The sequence below is a fragment of the Morone saxatilis genome, unplaced genomic scaffold (assembly GCF_004916995.1).
Source record: "Morone saxatilis isolate NCDOM2014 unplaced genomic scaffold, NCSU_SB_2.0 Contig4, whole genome shotgun sequence".
Lineage (NCBI taxonomy): Eukaryota > Metazoa > Chordata > Actinopteri > Moronidae > Morone > Morone saxatilis.
Genome location: NW_023339984.1, coordinates 2,219,540 through 2,235,371, shown reverse-complemented (window position 1 = coordinate 2,235,371; position 15,832 = coordinate 2,219,540). Strand labels below are relative to the sequence as shown.

Here is a 15,832-nt window from a genome sequence, read left to right as displayed (position 1 = left end):
AGAAACGTCCTCTCGATTCCTTTGTATGTCTGGTGCATGTGAAGTAATTGACAATAAGGCTGACTTTGACTTTGACTTTGACACACACACACACACACACACACACCTGAAACTGTTTATTAGCAACTTGTCCCTACATGTGGAGACCATCTGTCATCACACACACAGGTAGAGATCTGAAATGAATTTTCTGCTCATGTCCACTCACACATCCAGCCTACATTCTCCCAAAGTTAAAAGGTCAAACTTTTGAAAGGCATCAGAGAGAAAAGAAACAAAGTCCCAGACAAATTATGTTTGTCTTGTTTGTCTCTTTTGCTTGCAGTTTACAGCGCTGTGCTAATGAATTTCTCCTGTCTCGACTTCCAGACAAACTGCAGCACTCTCATTAACAGCTCCAGCAGTGCTGCAGAGGGTCTCAGTAAAACCAGGGGCTGTCCATGCTCTCTGTTTTGAGAAGCTAGATTCATTAATGGGCTCCAATCTATTATCTCTTATTTTTTGGTTTTGACTAGATTTAATGCTAAGTGGAGTGCTGGAACTTCTCAATTCAGGATTCAACTGAGAGATTTCCTCTGTCCTAAACTGTGGGCTCTGTGCTAGAGTCCATGCTGCATTCACACTGTGTCGGGAGAACAGGAAGAACTTCAAAACCTTGTTCATATACTATTCCAACACATAGACTGTATAAAGATGGATGAGAGACGACAGAGTCTGCACAGTAGTGAACGGGGTTGGAGCGCGATATTGAGGTCCCGCCCATACACCCAGCCAACTCAGCTCTCAATCATGAGGTGAAACTTCCTTTTTATATCCTCAGATAACTACCTAAAACCCTGATCATAAATTGATCGAAAACTGATCATAAAAATTAACACTTTAACATACATCGGTTTGATAAGAACTACCTGAAATGGCTGAAACCATCTTTGGGAAACATTTATTTGATGTATTTGGTTGTTTTTTTTTGTTTGTCCCATCTGCTTACATGGAGGGGTGGGGTTTATTACCTATACTGCAGCCAGCCACTAGGGGGCAATCACATGTTTCGGACATCTTATTACAAATTGTGAATGCTAGTAAACAAGTCAAGATACCAGATATAAAGAAATGGCTCATTTTAAATTAGCTGAATAAAATGACTCAGTTTATTTAGATTTTAATTTGGAGCCATTCTGCCACCAGTTGGTTGACATCTCTTGTTTTTCTGGCCACAATAAATACATCGTAGCTGTAAGAGTGTACCATTTAAAACACAAACGACTTGTATTCATTTGACTATATATTGTTTAATGACTGCAGTATCATATTCTCAACATGATGAAACTGCTCAGTCAGTCTAACATTTGGTCATGGTCGGTTATAGGATGAATGTATGTAAACTTGCCACTGCAGGAAGAGTTACATAACCTTTGAAACGAGCCACATCTTAACCGTTCACTAAACAAATAGCACAACACCTCTCCCCCTAAGGGTCCTTGAAAAAGTGGAACTGATGTTCTACATTGGCTGAAGCATTACATATATGTATTTGCATAGGTAAAACAAACAGTGCAGTGTTGCTGCAGGGTTAGACGGTACACAAATGAAGATCAGCCTCGTGTTACATTCACTGGATCCTCCTCAGGGACAAAGCCAGGTGTGACAGGAGTCGGGCCTGCTGTAGACAGCAGGAGAGACTGCAGAGCAGCATGATGAAAAGAGCCACCAAACCCACTGTGGGCGTTCCTATATCCCGTCTAATTAGCCCACATGACATTCATTTCCACAGAGACAAATCTGAAACTGTGTCCTAACATCAGACAACCTCAGTGTTGACTGAAGAATCACATATGTGGGTGCACCCTGGTGCTGCTGCCTTCATTGGCAGATAGAGATGTATAGTACTTCTCTATCGCAGCTCATTCTAAATGCGTAGGAATGTTATTGTGCTGTCAAAGCAGATAGAAAAGTGCGTAAATGAGGACAGAGCAAACACAGACTCAGTACTGATCAACACAGCTCCATAGGAAGCCCCATAGGAATATTTAAAGTACGTTATTGCTCCTTAGCCTAATAACAGGAACGGGGCCAGTGCAAGAGGAAAACCAGTGCGACCCACAATAAATGCTCTTACCAGTGCTGCTCATGGTGCCCGTCAGATGCTTTCTCCAGTCAGATGATGCACAGTAAATAAGCCACTATCCACAGTGACAGTACATGGATGGTGCCAGCAGCCGCAGAGCGCACCAGCCTCAGTGGCAGCCGGCGGGATGAATGTAGGCAAATGTGAGTGCTGCAGAGAGCCCGCTGGTCCCTGTCTGCTGAGGCCGCACAGATGTCCCGACACAGCCGCACTGAGAGGACAATGTCCCGCATACACTGCAGGGCTGCGCTGCCTCTCTATACGCCAGACAGTGCAGGTTGGGTGTGGGCGCACGGTGGAGAGACGCGACTGGAGTCAAGCGAGAAAGAGGAGGGAATACGGTTTCCAGCGAGACATTTCAAAATAAAAGTCTGTCTATATAGAAATTGGGTTTATATTCTGAATTAATGTAGTATATTGTAGGCTTTGTATCTATTGTTTGAATAATAAAATCAGAGGGCTTCCCTAAAGTGGTTTCACTAGCAGGTCAACCAATTAATTTTGATGCTGGAATATAATATAATACCAAGCTGATTATATTAAAATATACCCTCTTTAGGACTATGTAACGCAGAGTAAAAAAAAAAAAAAATTACCATCCTTGGACATATTTAATTAAACTAAATACTGAATAAATTGTAAAATTAAATTAAACAACAATAAACTACATAGGGCACACAGCACATTTCAATACCCTACCTCAAGCCCCCCCCCCAAAAAAAAGAAAGACTTTTGTACAACACAAATTCAAATAATAAAGGAAGCTCCAGAACAGCTACTGAGTCAGGCTTGAGGTGAGATTTATTTGTCAAATGAATTTAAACTCAACACAGGGCTGTTCTGCAAAATACACCCATGACAACAGATATTCTCTAACAAATTAAAAATTCATCAAATTACCCAAACAATTCTGTAAAACTGGAGATTTTGGGGGCCTGGGGTACATGCTGGCTTTGCCTGGTTGGTTATCCACCCTCCAAAATTATTTTTACATCATATATAGAATATACACATATATAATTATACAACCATATGAAAAAAGTCTATCCATGCTTCGATTTACAGAGATGCACAAATAGTGAATTCAGATAGGCTACAGATACAGATACTGCCTTGGTACAAGCAATGTATACATCAGGTAGGTAGTTCATGGCAATGTCTGTGCATAAAATATTTGGAAGCCAAATTTAAGAGAAAGATTTACATGTGTTCTCCAACTTCAACGCAGCCATTATGCTTTTACTTTGAAGGAAACAACCCCACACTTCCTGTCTCGCAGCTAACAGAGGGCATATTGTCCCTGCTTTGCTTCAGCATCCAGCAGATTGCTGCTGAGCATCCTCAGGCTGACAGCGCCCCTGCGCTGGGGCCGCGGCGTACATGGGAACTGTAGTACGCAAGAAAGAAAACACCCATTCTAATGAACAGCGTGCTGCAGCTTTTGGACTACAATCCTGTTCAGTGTAAACAAACTGCATCGTGAAAGACTGGCAGTGAGAGAACTGACAGAACTCCAAATGCATTATAAAATCAGCTTGTGTCAATCATAAAAATCCTCTTTGTGTGTTGTAATACAATTAACTGGACCAGAGAGTTGTTTTTTTTTATCTTTGGGAACAACTGAGAAGCAGACAGACAAAGAGACCGAATAGGAGATCACTGCAAAACACATCTTCTCTGAAAAATAATATAAAACAAACTACATCAGCTCCATCACTATTGTTTTCTTTAAATTAAAGCAGTTTATCAATTGGATACTTTCTATTAGTGATACAATGATTTCTGTTTTGAGATTTAAATCAACAGGAATAAGATGGCATTGCAGCAAGGTATGTTTTTTTCTTTTTTTATTGAAATGTATCAACAAACTGCATTATATATTATTATATTTAGTTATATATATATATATATATATAATATATCATTAAATAGCTATATGACTGAGCTGAAATATAAACATATATTTAACTATATTTGTAGAAATATTTACAGAATGAAAGATATTAAATGAACAAATTACAATATTTTGACAAACATCTTCTAACTTAAGGTTCACTGACTACAGCCTAGCTCTTTCAGGACCTTCCTCAGAGGATGGAGCTCAGCTTTGGGCCTATTTCTTGCTCTCACTATTTTGAAAAATCTATTTACACATCTACTTCTACTATAGAAGAAGACGTGTGTGAAGTTTATCCATTAAAATGATGAAATCCACAAAACAGCTATAATTAAATTAAAGCTAATAATTATAATATAACCATTACTCCCAAATACAAGATAACGCCCAGTTTGTTTGAAGAGAATCAGCAAATTAATGACGCAACCCAGATCCCGCCTCCGGTGTGATTTATAGCCAATAGGCATTAACTGCGACAACATGACGTCAAATCTGCGCGACTGGAAACGGCATGGCTTCCACTTGTCAGGCTGAAGTCTCGTGTTAGAAACTTTTCAGTGAAGTTCATTAAGTGTGTAACGTTAACGGCATGGATATGACCGAGGCTCACGACGACAGCTTTGGAATAGAGGTTATTCTTCCAGACGGCGACAAACCGGCGCCATGTTGTCCGCATGGTAAGTTTAAATGTACAGGACAACCATGCTACACAGTCAACACCAAAGTGCGTTAGGAAATGCTCTAAATCTTAAAGTTGCTTTGCGTTTATATATGTGTATATGTACACACTTTGAACAGTATGGTATTATACGAATGAGTGATGTATATTAATACATTCGGCCTATGAATATAACACAGAACTGCTCGTATAGCAGTAAAATATCAACCAAAATGGCTTTACACTCCAGAGAGAAGACAGTAACAGACCGTGGGATTGTGTACCATAGCTAGTTGTGGGCGGCTAAATGCATCCCGCCCCTCTACTGGTGAATGTTGGTGAAAGTGTAAGCATTTGTTATAAATGAAACATTGGCTTACCTGGCTCATGATTAACCGAATAACGACAATGTCACGTGTGTTTCGCCAGGTCCAGCCTTGCTCTTTGAGAAGGTTAGCAAAGGAGGTGAGACAGGCAGGAGGTTTTACGCCTGCTCAGCCTGCAGAGACAGAAAAGACTGCAAGTTCTTCCAGTGGGAAGATGAAAAGGTAGGCCCGCTGATTCTTAACAGACCTTCAACACAGCAGCCATTTTGACATGAAATAGTAGGCACACAGGGGTTACAAATGGTATTAAGATTTAGTGTGAATGGATGGTGTCAACAGTAACACCTCTGTTTACTCTGCCATTTCATGCCTGCTGTGAAAAAGGTCTGTTTTCACTTATAGTAACACATCTTACTACTTTATTACATACTTCATTGAGCTCGCGTTCATCTGAATTGATTTCCTTTGAAGGTGTCGGAGGCCAGGCTTTTGGCCAGAGAATCAGAGAACCAGTCGAAGAGACCTCCATTTACCCAGCAGGAGTACTGTAACAGGTAAGGAGTCAACTGCAGCCTGTGGGGGCCACCAAAAAAGGGGGCTTGGAGGTTATGATCCAGGACATATAGTGTGTGTGTCACACTCCTGCATGGTTGTCTTCTATAACGTGGACATTTCAATCACAGATCCTGCCATAAAAAGCTTTCTGTGTTTTCTAATGCAAGGACCAGAGAGATTATTTACATGATTTTCTGTAAGTGTCTCTATTCACAACTTTGAGCCTGATTCACTGTAAGCCGACTTTTTACAGCATTTAAAGGGTAATTTCGACATACAGCGTATGTATCTGTACGTCTCAGATTGTTATTTTGCCTGACAGCATTATGGAGAGGATCCTACAGAGATGGACCTTTTCTTTAAAGAGTACGGTCTTCTTTGTTTAACCAGAAACAGCAGTTATGTCAGAGTGTTCAAAGACACCATACTCCATTTAGAAAAACTCTAATTTTACCTCGTAACAACAAAACACTTTATTCAAACTCGACAGAAACAAAATAAAAGGGAGGTATGCATCAGAGAGAGTGTAGAACCAGTATATTTTCACATATTATATCAATATTTATACTGGACTCATTTTAAAAGTTGTTATCCCCATTAGACACAAACATATGTAGGAAAATACGGTCCAGGTTGAAAAATACCCAAATTCCCCTTTAAATGGTTGCAATGTCAAATGACCAAATTCAGAACCCCCATTTGAAAAGTGAGCATGTTAATCAGCACTTTCTAAAAGGTCTATAATTCGTCCCTCAGGTTCAGAAAGTTCTCCTCCCTCCCGCTGGATGAGAAGAAGTTCTGTCAGGATTGTCAGATTCTGCTCCTGCCGGGCGAGTGCGAGGCCCACTCTTCTCACAGATCCACGGTCGTCACCGTCGCTCAGCTGAGGAGGCCCAGCGTGCTGTTGCGTCCTCTGGACAACAAGAAGAGCAACGCCCAGTACCTGTTCACCGACCGCAGCTCCCACTTTCTGCTAGACACCCTGGCTGCTCTGGGATACAGGAAGGTCCTGTGTGTGGGCACCCCCAGGTGAGAGACATATTTGAATTTGATGTTGCAAATACTAGAACATTTGTTTAAATTATAGCGGGTCAGTTCACCCAAATCACCTCCATCTTCTCTCTTACCACCAGAACCATGTAGTCATAAAGTTGGTTATCGTCAAGCTTTATCAACACTGTATATCAAACTGCATATACTGGTAGTAAATACAGTACACTCTGATTATGATTGTTTACAATAACCATGGTATCAGAACATGAAAGGAAAAGAAAATGGAGGTGTATTATGATTTTGGCCAACTTGATTAAAGCGTTAGTTTGACTTTTGTGAAGTGGGGTTGTAAGTGTGACTTTGGTGTTATAAAAGGTTAGCTCTGGTCCAAACCAACGCATTAACTAACCTATCAAGGCAGCGGTAGAGCAGGTACTCATTAGTGTATTAAACCAATATTGATTTTTTTTTTTTTAGGTGGCTAAAATATATTCTGTTGCTGCCCCTGTCCACAGCAGTAGGCCCTACGTTGCTTAGCTTCCATGCTCATATTCCCCTCTGCTTCTCCAATCTGGAGGCATGCTGACTGCCGTCTACTGTAGGTAACAGACTGACTACAGATAAATACCCCATACAACCCCACTACAACTTTCCTAACCCTTTAGAAGATTGTAAATGTAGCAACCCAATTTGACCAACTGCCCATCATTACTGTTCACCAAAGCGCAGAACTAAAAGGCCACAAAATAATAAAATTTTTCATTGGTCTTGGTAACAAAATTGTTGAATAACTGGCATCAGTTTTTTATTAAATTAACAGTAATCATTGTTTGTGCCAGACTCCAGGAGCTGATCAAGTTGCGAAACCTGGAGCAGAAACATGAGCCAATGAAGAGTCTGCTGCTGGACATTGACTTCAGGTTGGTTTGTGTCTGCACTGGGATGTATTCTACTGTACAGCTGCTCTGATTTAATGGTGTGTATATGTACATGGATGGAAGAGAGACCACACACATTCTGTCCACATACTAGAAGTATGCAAGCAGTATCACAGAGTGTTGGAGATGAGATGACAGAGCTCCAGGTGATTTGGCCACATCTGGTTCTCTGGTGGTTTCAGGAAGCGTATGGCGGGGTACAGGGGCTCAGTGAACTGATGATGAGCCCTGTCAAACACCGGCATCATGGCTGCAGAGAACCTCTGCAGGACCACCATGGTCTCAGCATTGTAAAACATCAGCTGGCCCTTGTCATAATTCACCCACATTCCGACCTTCCCCAGCGGCATCTTCCCGACGCCCTGGCACGCTACGTGCCGGTCGTTGTGCCAAGCTGAAAGGTGGCCGTTACGAAGTTCCACGCACCACGAGTTCCTGTTTCGGCCCAGTTTAGCACCCTTGTCCCGGCCCTTCCTCTCCAGGCTGGCGTATGCCACGCCCACGGCCCAGGCAGAGCAGCAGTGGACGTCTACCTCCCAGTAACTCTGACCGGCTGTGACAGGAGAGCAGCCCAGAGCGCAGCACACCTTATCAAACTGAAGAGGACGCTCCGGGGCTGGACCGGCAGAGCCTGAGAAGGACATGCCCCGCCCCGCTGAGGTCACTGTGATCTGGCTATGGCAAGTCTGGCTGTCAATCACCATCGGGAATGAATCTGAAATTAAACAGAGGATCCATATTTATTGATCAACTTTAGCTTGGTAACCAGGCTGGCAACCGGGCCTGAGCTTTTGGTTGCTGAAAAACCTTTCACTTATTAGGATGCTATGCAGTTATACATCCGCTTTATAGGGAAAATGTGTCTTTCTTCTTCTTTATAGTTTGTGTTAGTTGAATTTTTCACCCCACAAACAACTTAATTTGTTTTACTTTATTTTGTCCCTGCCATTGCCATTGTCTCTAAAACAGAGGCCTGTGCATACACGAGTGAATGCACCACCACACGTTCAGTATTTGGTTCCAGTTTCAACTTAACAGATATATTTAAATATCCTGAATACATGCATTTGTTTTGGGGCGCACATTTTGCTAGTCCTATTTTTTTTTATGTTTAAAAAGTGGTTGCTAATTTCTCAGAATGGTTGCCAATGGCAACCATTACTGTCGAGCCATGACTGCATTTACACCTGTCGCATGTCACGTTGTGGTATTTGGCTCATTTAAGGGAACCTTTCATTGCAGCCAGGGTTGAATAACCGTGAGAGTGTTTAATGGCAGTATTGGATTTCCAGGTTTTCCAAACTACATTTGGTTCTTGCATGTATAAAGCTTAATCTCTGTACCTCCAAAGCTAAAGCTTAATTTACCTAAATGCCCTGAATGCGTTCCCTGCTATAAGGAATTTGTATAATGTAGAAATGATGGCCTCAGTACCTAACAGTAGGGTCTTCCTCTGCAGCTGAGCTTTCAGCTGTTTGGAGATGGAGGATAATGTTTTCAGGAGCTTTTCAAATCTCTGTTCATTCAGTCGGATTTCCTGCTCAGAGACGTCCGGCTTCTTATGGCTGAGAGAAAGATCACAGAGATTCTAATGAGACAGAGGGGTGAAGCAGGGTTGTACAGAGTGTTCCATCTAATGGTGCACTGTTTTACCTCACATTGTCAGACTGGCCCTTGAGCTGAGAGACAAACAGAAACACTGATTAAAACACAGGAAATCCCTTCAGTGTAGTATGTTTATAAAGCGGTACTGTGCGGCTCTTGAATCAGACCTTCCCGTCTGCCTCGGTCTTGGGGCTCTTGCTCAGCGCTCCCTGGGTGCTGCTGATGTTCTTAGTGACCTGGTCCTGGTGGTGTTTCCAGTTCTTTAAAAGCTGGTCCAGCCTGGTCCTGGTCTGTCTCAGGTCCAGCTCCAGAGAGTCCAGGACGGCCTGCTCGTCCTGCTTCAGGACATGCCGCATGTTTTCGAAGCGCTCTCGAACCTGCTGCTTCATCACCTCTGTGCTCCTCTTCAGGGAGGAACATGGAGAGCGTAAGGGCCAGATGTCAAATACACACCAAAGGGTTTGATCTATGTCCTCAACCTTTATGCACTCCTCCTTGTTGGGAGTCTGGTGTGCGTGTGTGTGTGTGTGTGTGTTGTGTGTGTGTGTGTGTGTGTGGTGTGTGTGTGTGTGTGGTTGTGTGCTGTGTGATGTTTGATCTTCACTGTGCAGAATGATGGATGTATGTGTATGTATGTGTGATACATTTGCATATTCTGGAATTTGTAATTAGGTAGGAGTAGATGACTTTCTAAGGATTTTAATGTGTAATTTATACTTTTTTTGCAGAAACACATTATTGTTCCAAACAGACTAGTGTATACATGTCAGGAGGGGATCTTTAAGTATTGAGAGCTACTGGTCTCGTACTTACAGCGAGGTCTGCCTTGCGTTTCTTCAGAGACTGGATGTGAGCCTCAGTCTTGGATCTCTCCACCTGCAGCTCCTCCATACGTCTGGACAGCTGCTCCTGCAGAGTACAGAAGTGTTTGCATAAAAGTAGATCATTAGATAACCTCGTAGACTGCAGTTAATTTTTTCTTTCATTAACTATTATTTTGTTCAATTCATCAGTTATAAAAACTGTTAAAAAACTTCCTTGCGATTGACTACGGCTGCTTCCAATTACAATTCCAATTACTTTCTTATCAATTAATCTGCTGATTATTTTATTTGTCTAAAAATGTCCAAAAAAAAGAAAATACCATTTTACTACAAGTTCAGTTGACTGTCATGTAAGAGAAAGAAAAGCCTCAAATCCTCACATTTGAGAAGCTAAATATTATATAAATTGGTCCCCCAAAATGACTTATTGGATTATTAAAATTGTTGCTGATTAATTCTGTCAATTGACTTAATTGATTAATCGACTAATTGTGTAATTTCACAAATTTAGAAAAGTAGTGGAAATAGACTTAACACCTGGAAATAAAGAGTATCTTCACCGCTTTGACAATACATAGAGAATATAAAAGTAATGCACAGCGAATACAAAAACCCCATCCACTACATAAACTCCACAGACTGTACAGAACTGTGTGTTTAGACACTTGGTAGTAAACAGGGCTGTAATGAATGGTTATTCATTACCAATTCATCTGCAGGTTATTCTCATTCACTTATTCATCATTTGCACTATATGATGTCTTAAATAGTGCAAAATGTCCACCGTAGTTTGCTTAAAGTCAGTGTGACTTTAAATAATGTAGTCTACTGTATCAAAGTGTGCTCTGGCTGTTGTTCACTTCCTTACATGAAATACTTAAAGCAGCAAGTCCTTTCTGACCGCACTCATGTTCTACCTGAGACGGCTTTGCAGCGTTGGCTATCTTCCTCTGTAGTTTTGGAGAGCGAGGGAAAGGCTGAACAACCCTGTTGCTGGTGGAGTCCAGTGGAGTGAAGCTCAGTCTGTCCTGCAGTGCACTGTGTGTGCCTGCAGAGGGCGCCGCAAGACCACTCTGTGCTGACTGAGCTGCTGTTGGCTGTCCATTACCAACAGATAGTGCTTCTTTTTCTGCCATTTCTGAGGACTGAACAGAACAAACATACATTATCCCTCTATCTGAGATGTTTTCTCCTTTTTGGACCATCCAGAGCGTGTTTATTTTATTTGCTTTAGCTGTAGAGAAACTGGATCTTCAGGTTTTTGGAAAACCTGTCTGTTTGGGGTCCATGCCAAGCTTTTTGTCAAAACCCTGTCTAGGACATGGTCTCATTTTCACTACACATTTACTAAAAACAAAAGCACTGACGTTATTTTCAGTTTTCTGTATGTTAATCAGTCACCTTTGGCATAATACAGCCTCAAAATATCTTATCAATATAAGAAGTTTTTTTTTTTCATGTTTACTGTGGACATCAAAACAACATTTATGCCTGTACAGGCTGTCTCAGCAGCATAGTCATAATGCATATTCAGATAGTCTAAATTGTACTCTTTTAGCATTAAACATGTTGGTTTAGCAGTTCTTACCCGAGGTGTGTCTGCGCTGTCTCTCTGCCGCTTGTGTAAGTAAAGAATGTGCAGGGTAGAAGTGCGGAGAGGGTGTGTTCCCACGTTACAAGCTTCAGCCTGCAGCACTCAGACACCTTATCGTTACCTGGATACACATCTCAGGATCCTGTGTGTGTGTGTGTGTGTGTGTGTGTGCGTGTGTGTGTGTGTGCTAATAGTGTTTATGTACAGTAGATAAGTTCAAACTTGCTCCTTTTGCCTCGCCTGCTGTTATTAGACAAATAGCAATCTGTTGCATTTGAAAGTTGTCTGAATATTGAATTTCAAACAATTTTTTTCATAATGTTTCAGATACGCTCAGTTCTACAGCCAGGATGAATTCTGTCACTACAACATGTTCAACCATCACTTTTTTGGTGGAGAGGTAAGGATTAAAACTCTTGTGCTTCCTGTGTTTGTGTCCAGTTTGGTGTATTTAGCTTTAATCTCTCGCCAGGCTTCCAGTGCAGTCCTGCAGGCCTTCCTCACAGAGAGTGGCGGGGAGAAGGTGGTGATGGTGGCGGACCCTCCGTTCGGTGGCCTAGTGAAACCACTGGCTAACAGTTTCTCTCTGATCTCAAAGACGTGGAGGAAGCTGCAGAGTTCTGGTCAGTGTCACTGTGGAGGTTTAGGCTTTAATCTGTTACATTTTTCATATTCAGTTCATTTCCCGGATATATTTAGTTCTGATCTGTGATGTTCCACAAGAGGAAGTTCTTTTTGCAGTAAGGCAGCTTTAAAAGCAGGGTGTCTGCAGGGTCTTTAAAAGTCTTTAAAAAGTCCAATCAGAATTTCTATCTAGCAGGCTGTAAACACACAATTGACATATTATCATAATACTGGGATAGAAAACAGTTACTAATTTACTCATCCAGCAGACACAATTATAATCATTTGGAGTCATATTTGTCCAACGTTCCACTTTAGCTCTGCTTTTGGTCACCACCAACACCTGAGAAAAATATCTGGCTCTTTAGCTTCTAAACGCTCCACTTTGCCACTAACTTTGTTTAGTGCTTGACTTTTGCTGAACTTTTTTACTGAGACTGAAAAATCAATACAATAAAGATGTGTGGCACTCTGGTAGCTCCCCTGGAAGAGCTGCCCCCTTTCCTGTCACTCTACAGCTGTCACTGTTTATTAAGGGCAATGAAATAGATGTAGGCTGTAAAACCAAAATAAGAACTGAAAGAGGCTAAAACATACAGTGTAGTGATGAGGTAAACTGCAGTGTCGGGTGATAATTTTAATGATTCTGTGGATTTGAAACTACAGGTGGACCCTTTCACATTCCACGTTTGATCCATTGTTCATACAAAAGTGAGAAAAGTTGGTTTAAACTCTCCTAGCAACAAATGCCATAATGTATGAATGGTTCTGCTTTAAGTGTATTTTAGATTAAGAGCCCCAGCTCCAGTGTTTGAAGCTAACATGTGTCTTTGTGTGCAGACAGCAGCAACGCTGACATGCCCATGATGTGGATCTTCCCATATTTCTTTGAACCTCGCATCCTGGAGTGTCTCCCCTCATTTACCATGCTGGACTACCAGGTATACTGACAGTACAGACAATACTAGCAGACAAAAGCCTATCTTGCTCTCAGGTTCACAGTTAATATAACATGCATTTTTCACTTGCACCACAAACTGACACACAGCCATGAAAGAAATATGCAGAGGCAAAGCTGCCCTGGAGGTGCAGCACAGTGACTCATAGATCAACACAACCAAATCCAGCAGTGATTTTCTGTCTGTGCTTCTTTATAAAGGACTATAAACAATAAAGTAAATATTTGATATGTTTCCAACCAGGTGGACTATGACAACCACCCTCTGTATAAACACGGGAAGACGGGCAGGAAGCAGTCTCCTGTCAGACTCTTCACTAATATTTCACCCAAAGACGTTGTCCTGCCCAAAGAGGAGGGCTACAGGTATCAAGACACTGAACTCTGTTGTCTGAAGTTTCAGATGGCAACTGAACTGAGCACTGTTTGATTGGTCCGTTCTAGGCTACTGTAGAAACATGACTGTTCAACATGTCAGACTCTAGTAGAGGACGCACTCCCTCAGAATTTATAAATAATCTCAGAGCTTCCTGTAACCAGCAGTTTTCAATACCCCATATTAGGGACACATTTCAAGTGGCTCTTAAAGTACTGTAGTTAGATACCCAGCTGTAAGAGTCATGCACTTTATACAAATGATTTTGAATCTGTGTTAAAGGTCTTGTATCCTCTCTTCCTCTGTTAGATTTTGCTCTGTATGTCAGAGATTCGTCTGGTCCCTCAACAAGCACTGTGCCAAATGCAACGTCTGCCCATCCAAGGTATAAAACTACAACTGCACACATTATATGTTGCTTATAAGGGCACACGTTACAACTTCTTTGTTTTCTCTGTGTCTCCAGGACGGCCGAGAGTGGAGGCACTGCTCAACATGTGGGAAATGTGTGAAACCATGTATGTAAACGTACAATCTCATCAGACACAGTAGTAGGATGTACATGATACACGGTTACTGCAAGTCGTCACACCACTACTTTACCTTTTGTATGTGGGTAAATTTATTTAATTTTCCTCCCTAAGCCTGGAGACACTGCCAGTCCTGTGGCCGCTGTGCCCTCCCAGACCACCCGTGTGGGCACGCTCAAGAGAAGGAAGGCTGCTTCAACTGCGGCAGCCTAAAGCACAAACGCAAAGCCTGTCCTCTCAAAGACACACACAGGGTCAGCGGGTGAGTCCACAGAACACTGCCTGTTATGGGTTCAGTCTTTTCACTCATTACTGCACCAATGAGACTATTTGCACGTCTTAACTTGTTCTTCTGCATCTGCACGTCTGTCTTTGTTTTTGCTCCTCCAGGCATCGGTCCAATGTCAAGAACAGTGGAGGCAAAAATGTCTCCCATAAACCCCTCCTCAAGGCTAAAGGTAAGAGGAAGTCTGGAGCAGCTCGCAGAGCAAAGAAGATGGCTGCACTGTCCATGTGACCTCCGTGCAATCTCAAGAAAAGAGTTTTTTAATTTTAACTCAAAAATGACTGTTCTTTACAGTGTTAGCGGTTGTTGTAGTAGTAGAATAAAAAAGTAATATAAAAAGAGATTTTGCCTTGTATTTTTCATTGAAATGCATAGACACAAATGCAAAAAAACTACATGGAAAATAAGTTGTAAACACAACATACGGCATATTATGACCATATAAAGCTGATGCATGTTGACCCATCCAGCAGACACAGCGATTTATTTTAAGCTCTGGAAGAAATCTAGCACGTAGCCATTTCAACTTTATATGATGATGGTGTCAATATTGTGATTACCGATTGTTCCACTGCCCCCTAGTGTTAAAAAATATATGAACACTACTACATTACATTTAATTTGAATTTGTTTTTGACCATATACACGTTCTATAATTTGCCAAATAGTTTGAATGATTTAGTATGTTGCCTAACAGGATTCTTTGCACTGTAGGCCCACTCTTACAGAGCATGCTGCAGTATAACAGGTGTCTGTTCCCTTTTACTGCCCTGCACAGCTATCTTCAGTCGAGTTGGTTTGACAGCATTCTCAGGTTTTAAAGTTTATACAGTGATGTGTCTTCCAGATGGCAATGAAAATTCCTTCAAGATTCTGACATATTTTGGCACACTGGAACCTGACCTGATCACAAGACATGAGCCAAAAACAATGTAAAGTGCTGCCTCAGATTATACAAAGTGAGTTTAGCTTTGGCCACCTGATGGCAGTGTTTATCAGATCTACTCTGCTGTCTCATTATCTCCCATAATGCTTGTTTTCAGGAGTTGCACAGATAACCTGTTTTTACTGTTTTCCTGGGAGCCATGTATACACTGTAGAGTTGGTTGTGTTGATAATACAACTAGATATTAATTTCCCTTAAGTGTGACACGTCCACACACAGGCGCACACTGTGTATGATAGCTTCCAGTGGAACAAGGGGTGTCTTATAAACTAGATAGATAGGTATACAGTACATCCTGCCAGAGTCATGTACTGTATATGTTTAGGGTGATGATGGTAAGAAGACAGATTCATCCTGAGTCACACACACAACTGCTTTCATTCATGTTTATCCAGTCTGAACGGTGAAGGCAACCAGACACAGGAACACTTCCACCTCACTGAGGATATATATAGTGACTGATTTTAAACTTTTAATTTGACGGTGACATGTACTCCTGCTGGTATGTTGCTATTCACAGTATTCTGTTTCTTTGGAAATTTCAACAGATTTATGAGTAGAATGTATTGTGTCTTACTAGGTTTATATCTGTAGTCT

General features: G+C 41.6%; 4 protein-coding genes across 5 annotated transcripts in view; 1 reads left to right on the top strand and 3 right to left on the bottom strand.

Moving 5' to 3' along the window:
* The window catches only part of ablim2 (actin binding LIM protein family, member 2), a 101,207-nt gene extending 98,780 nt beyond the window's left edge, over positions 1-2,427 (bottom strand). The window contains exon 1 of the mRNA XM_035675291.1: positions 2,117-2,427. Coding sequence (XP_035531184.1) covers positions 2,117-2,129 — 13 coding nt within the window. The 5' untranslated portion in view covers positions 2,130-2,427. The remainder of the gene's footprint in view (positions 1-2,116) is intronic.
* A 2,088-nt stretch (positions 2,428-4,515) lies between these two features.
* zcchc4 (zinc finger, CCHC domain containing 4) lies at positions 4,516-14,630 on the top strand. The gene is made up of 13 exons (XM_035675644.1): positions 4,516-4,699; positions 5,110-5,228; positions 5,478-5,560; positions 6,318-6,590; positions 7,394-7,474; positions 11,843-11,915; positions 11,988-12,138; positions 12,980-13,080; positions 13,342-13,463; positions 13,783-13,858; positions 13,940-13,991; positions 14,118-14,265; positions 14,394-14,630. The coding sequence occupies exons 1-13, from the start codon at positions 4,612-4,614 to the stop codon at positions 14,518-14,520; spliced, it is 1,494 nt and encodes a 497-aa protein (XP_035531537.1). The 5' UTR covers positions 4,516-4,611; the 3' UTR covers positions 14,521-14,630.
* Positions 7,478-9,040, bottom strand: LOC118338351 (tripartite motif-containing protein 14-like). Its single transcript, XM_035675647.1, has 2 exons — positions 8,927-9,040; positions 7,478-8,207 (listed from the first exon to the last, which is right to left on the bottom strand). The coding sequence occupies exon 2, from the start codon at positions 8,194-8,196 to the stop codon at positions 7,603-7,605; it is 594 nt and encodes a 197-aa protein (XP_035531540.1). The 5' UTR covers positions 8,197-8,207; positions 8,927-9,040; the 3' UTR covers positions 7,478-7,602.
* LOC118338350 lies at positions 9,244-11,566 on the bottom strand. Of its 2 annotated transcripts, XM_035675646.1 has the most exons (4): positions 11,510-11,566; positions 10,839-11,066; positions 9,911-10,006; positions 9,244-9,501 (listed from the first exon to the last, which is right to left on the bottom strand). In XM_035675646.1, the coding sequence occupies exons 2-4, from the start codon at positions 11,055-11,057 to the stop codon at positions 9,259-9,261; spliced, it is 558 nt and encodes a 185-aa protein (XP_035531539.1). In that variant the 5' UTR covers positions 11,058-11,066; positions 11,510-11,566; the 3' UTR covers positions 9,244-9,258. The 2 variants fall into 2 exon arrangements, with proteins under 2 accessions (XP_035531539.1, XP_035531538.1); XM_035675645.1 differs by lacking the exon at positions 11,510-11,566 and having other exon boundaries at positions 10,839-11,130.
* Positions 14,631-15,832: the final 1,202 nt, after the last annotated feature.

Coding starts and splice junctions, on each gene's coding strand:
- zcchc4 (XM_035675644.1), top strand. CDS start 4,612: ATGGATATGACCGAGGCTCACGACGACAGCTTTGGAATAGAGGTTATT. Junction 5,561..6,317: donor CAGCAGGAGTACTGTAACAG/GTAAGGAGTCAA, acceptor TTCGTCCCTCAG/GTTCAGAAAGTTCTCCTCCC. Junction 14,266..14,393: donor GACACACACAGGGTCAGCGG/GTGAGTCCACAG, acceptor TTGCTCCTCCAG/GCATCGGTCCAATGTCAAGA.
- LOC118338351 (XM_035675647.1), bottom strand. CDS start 8,196: ATGGTGATTGACAGCCAGACTTGCCATAGCCAGATCACAGTGACCTCA.
- LOC118338350 (XM_035675645.1), bottom strand. CDS start 11,126: ATGGTCCAAAAAGGAGAAAACATCTCAGATAGAGGGATAATGTATGTT. Junction 10,007..10,838: donor ACGCTGCAAAGCCGTCTCAG/GTAGAACATGAG, acceptor TGTACTCTGCAG/GAGCAGCTGTCCAGACGTAT. Junction 9,502..9,910: donor AACGCAAGGCAGACCTCGCT/GTAAGTACGAGA, acceptor TCCTCCCTGAAG/AGGAGCACAGAGGTGATGAA.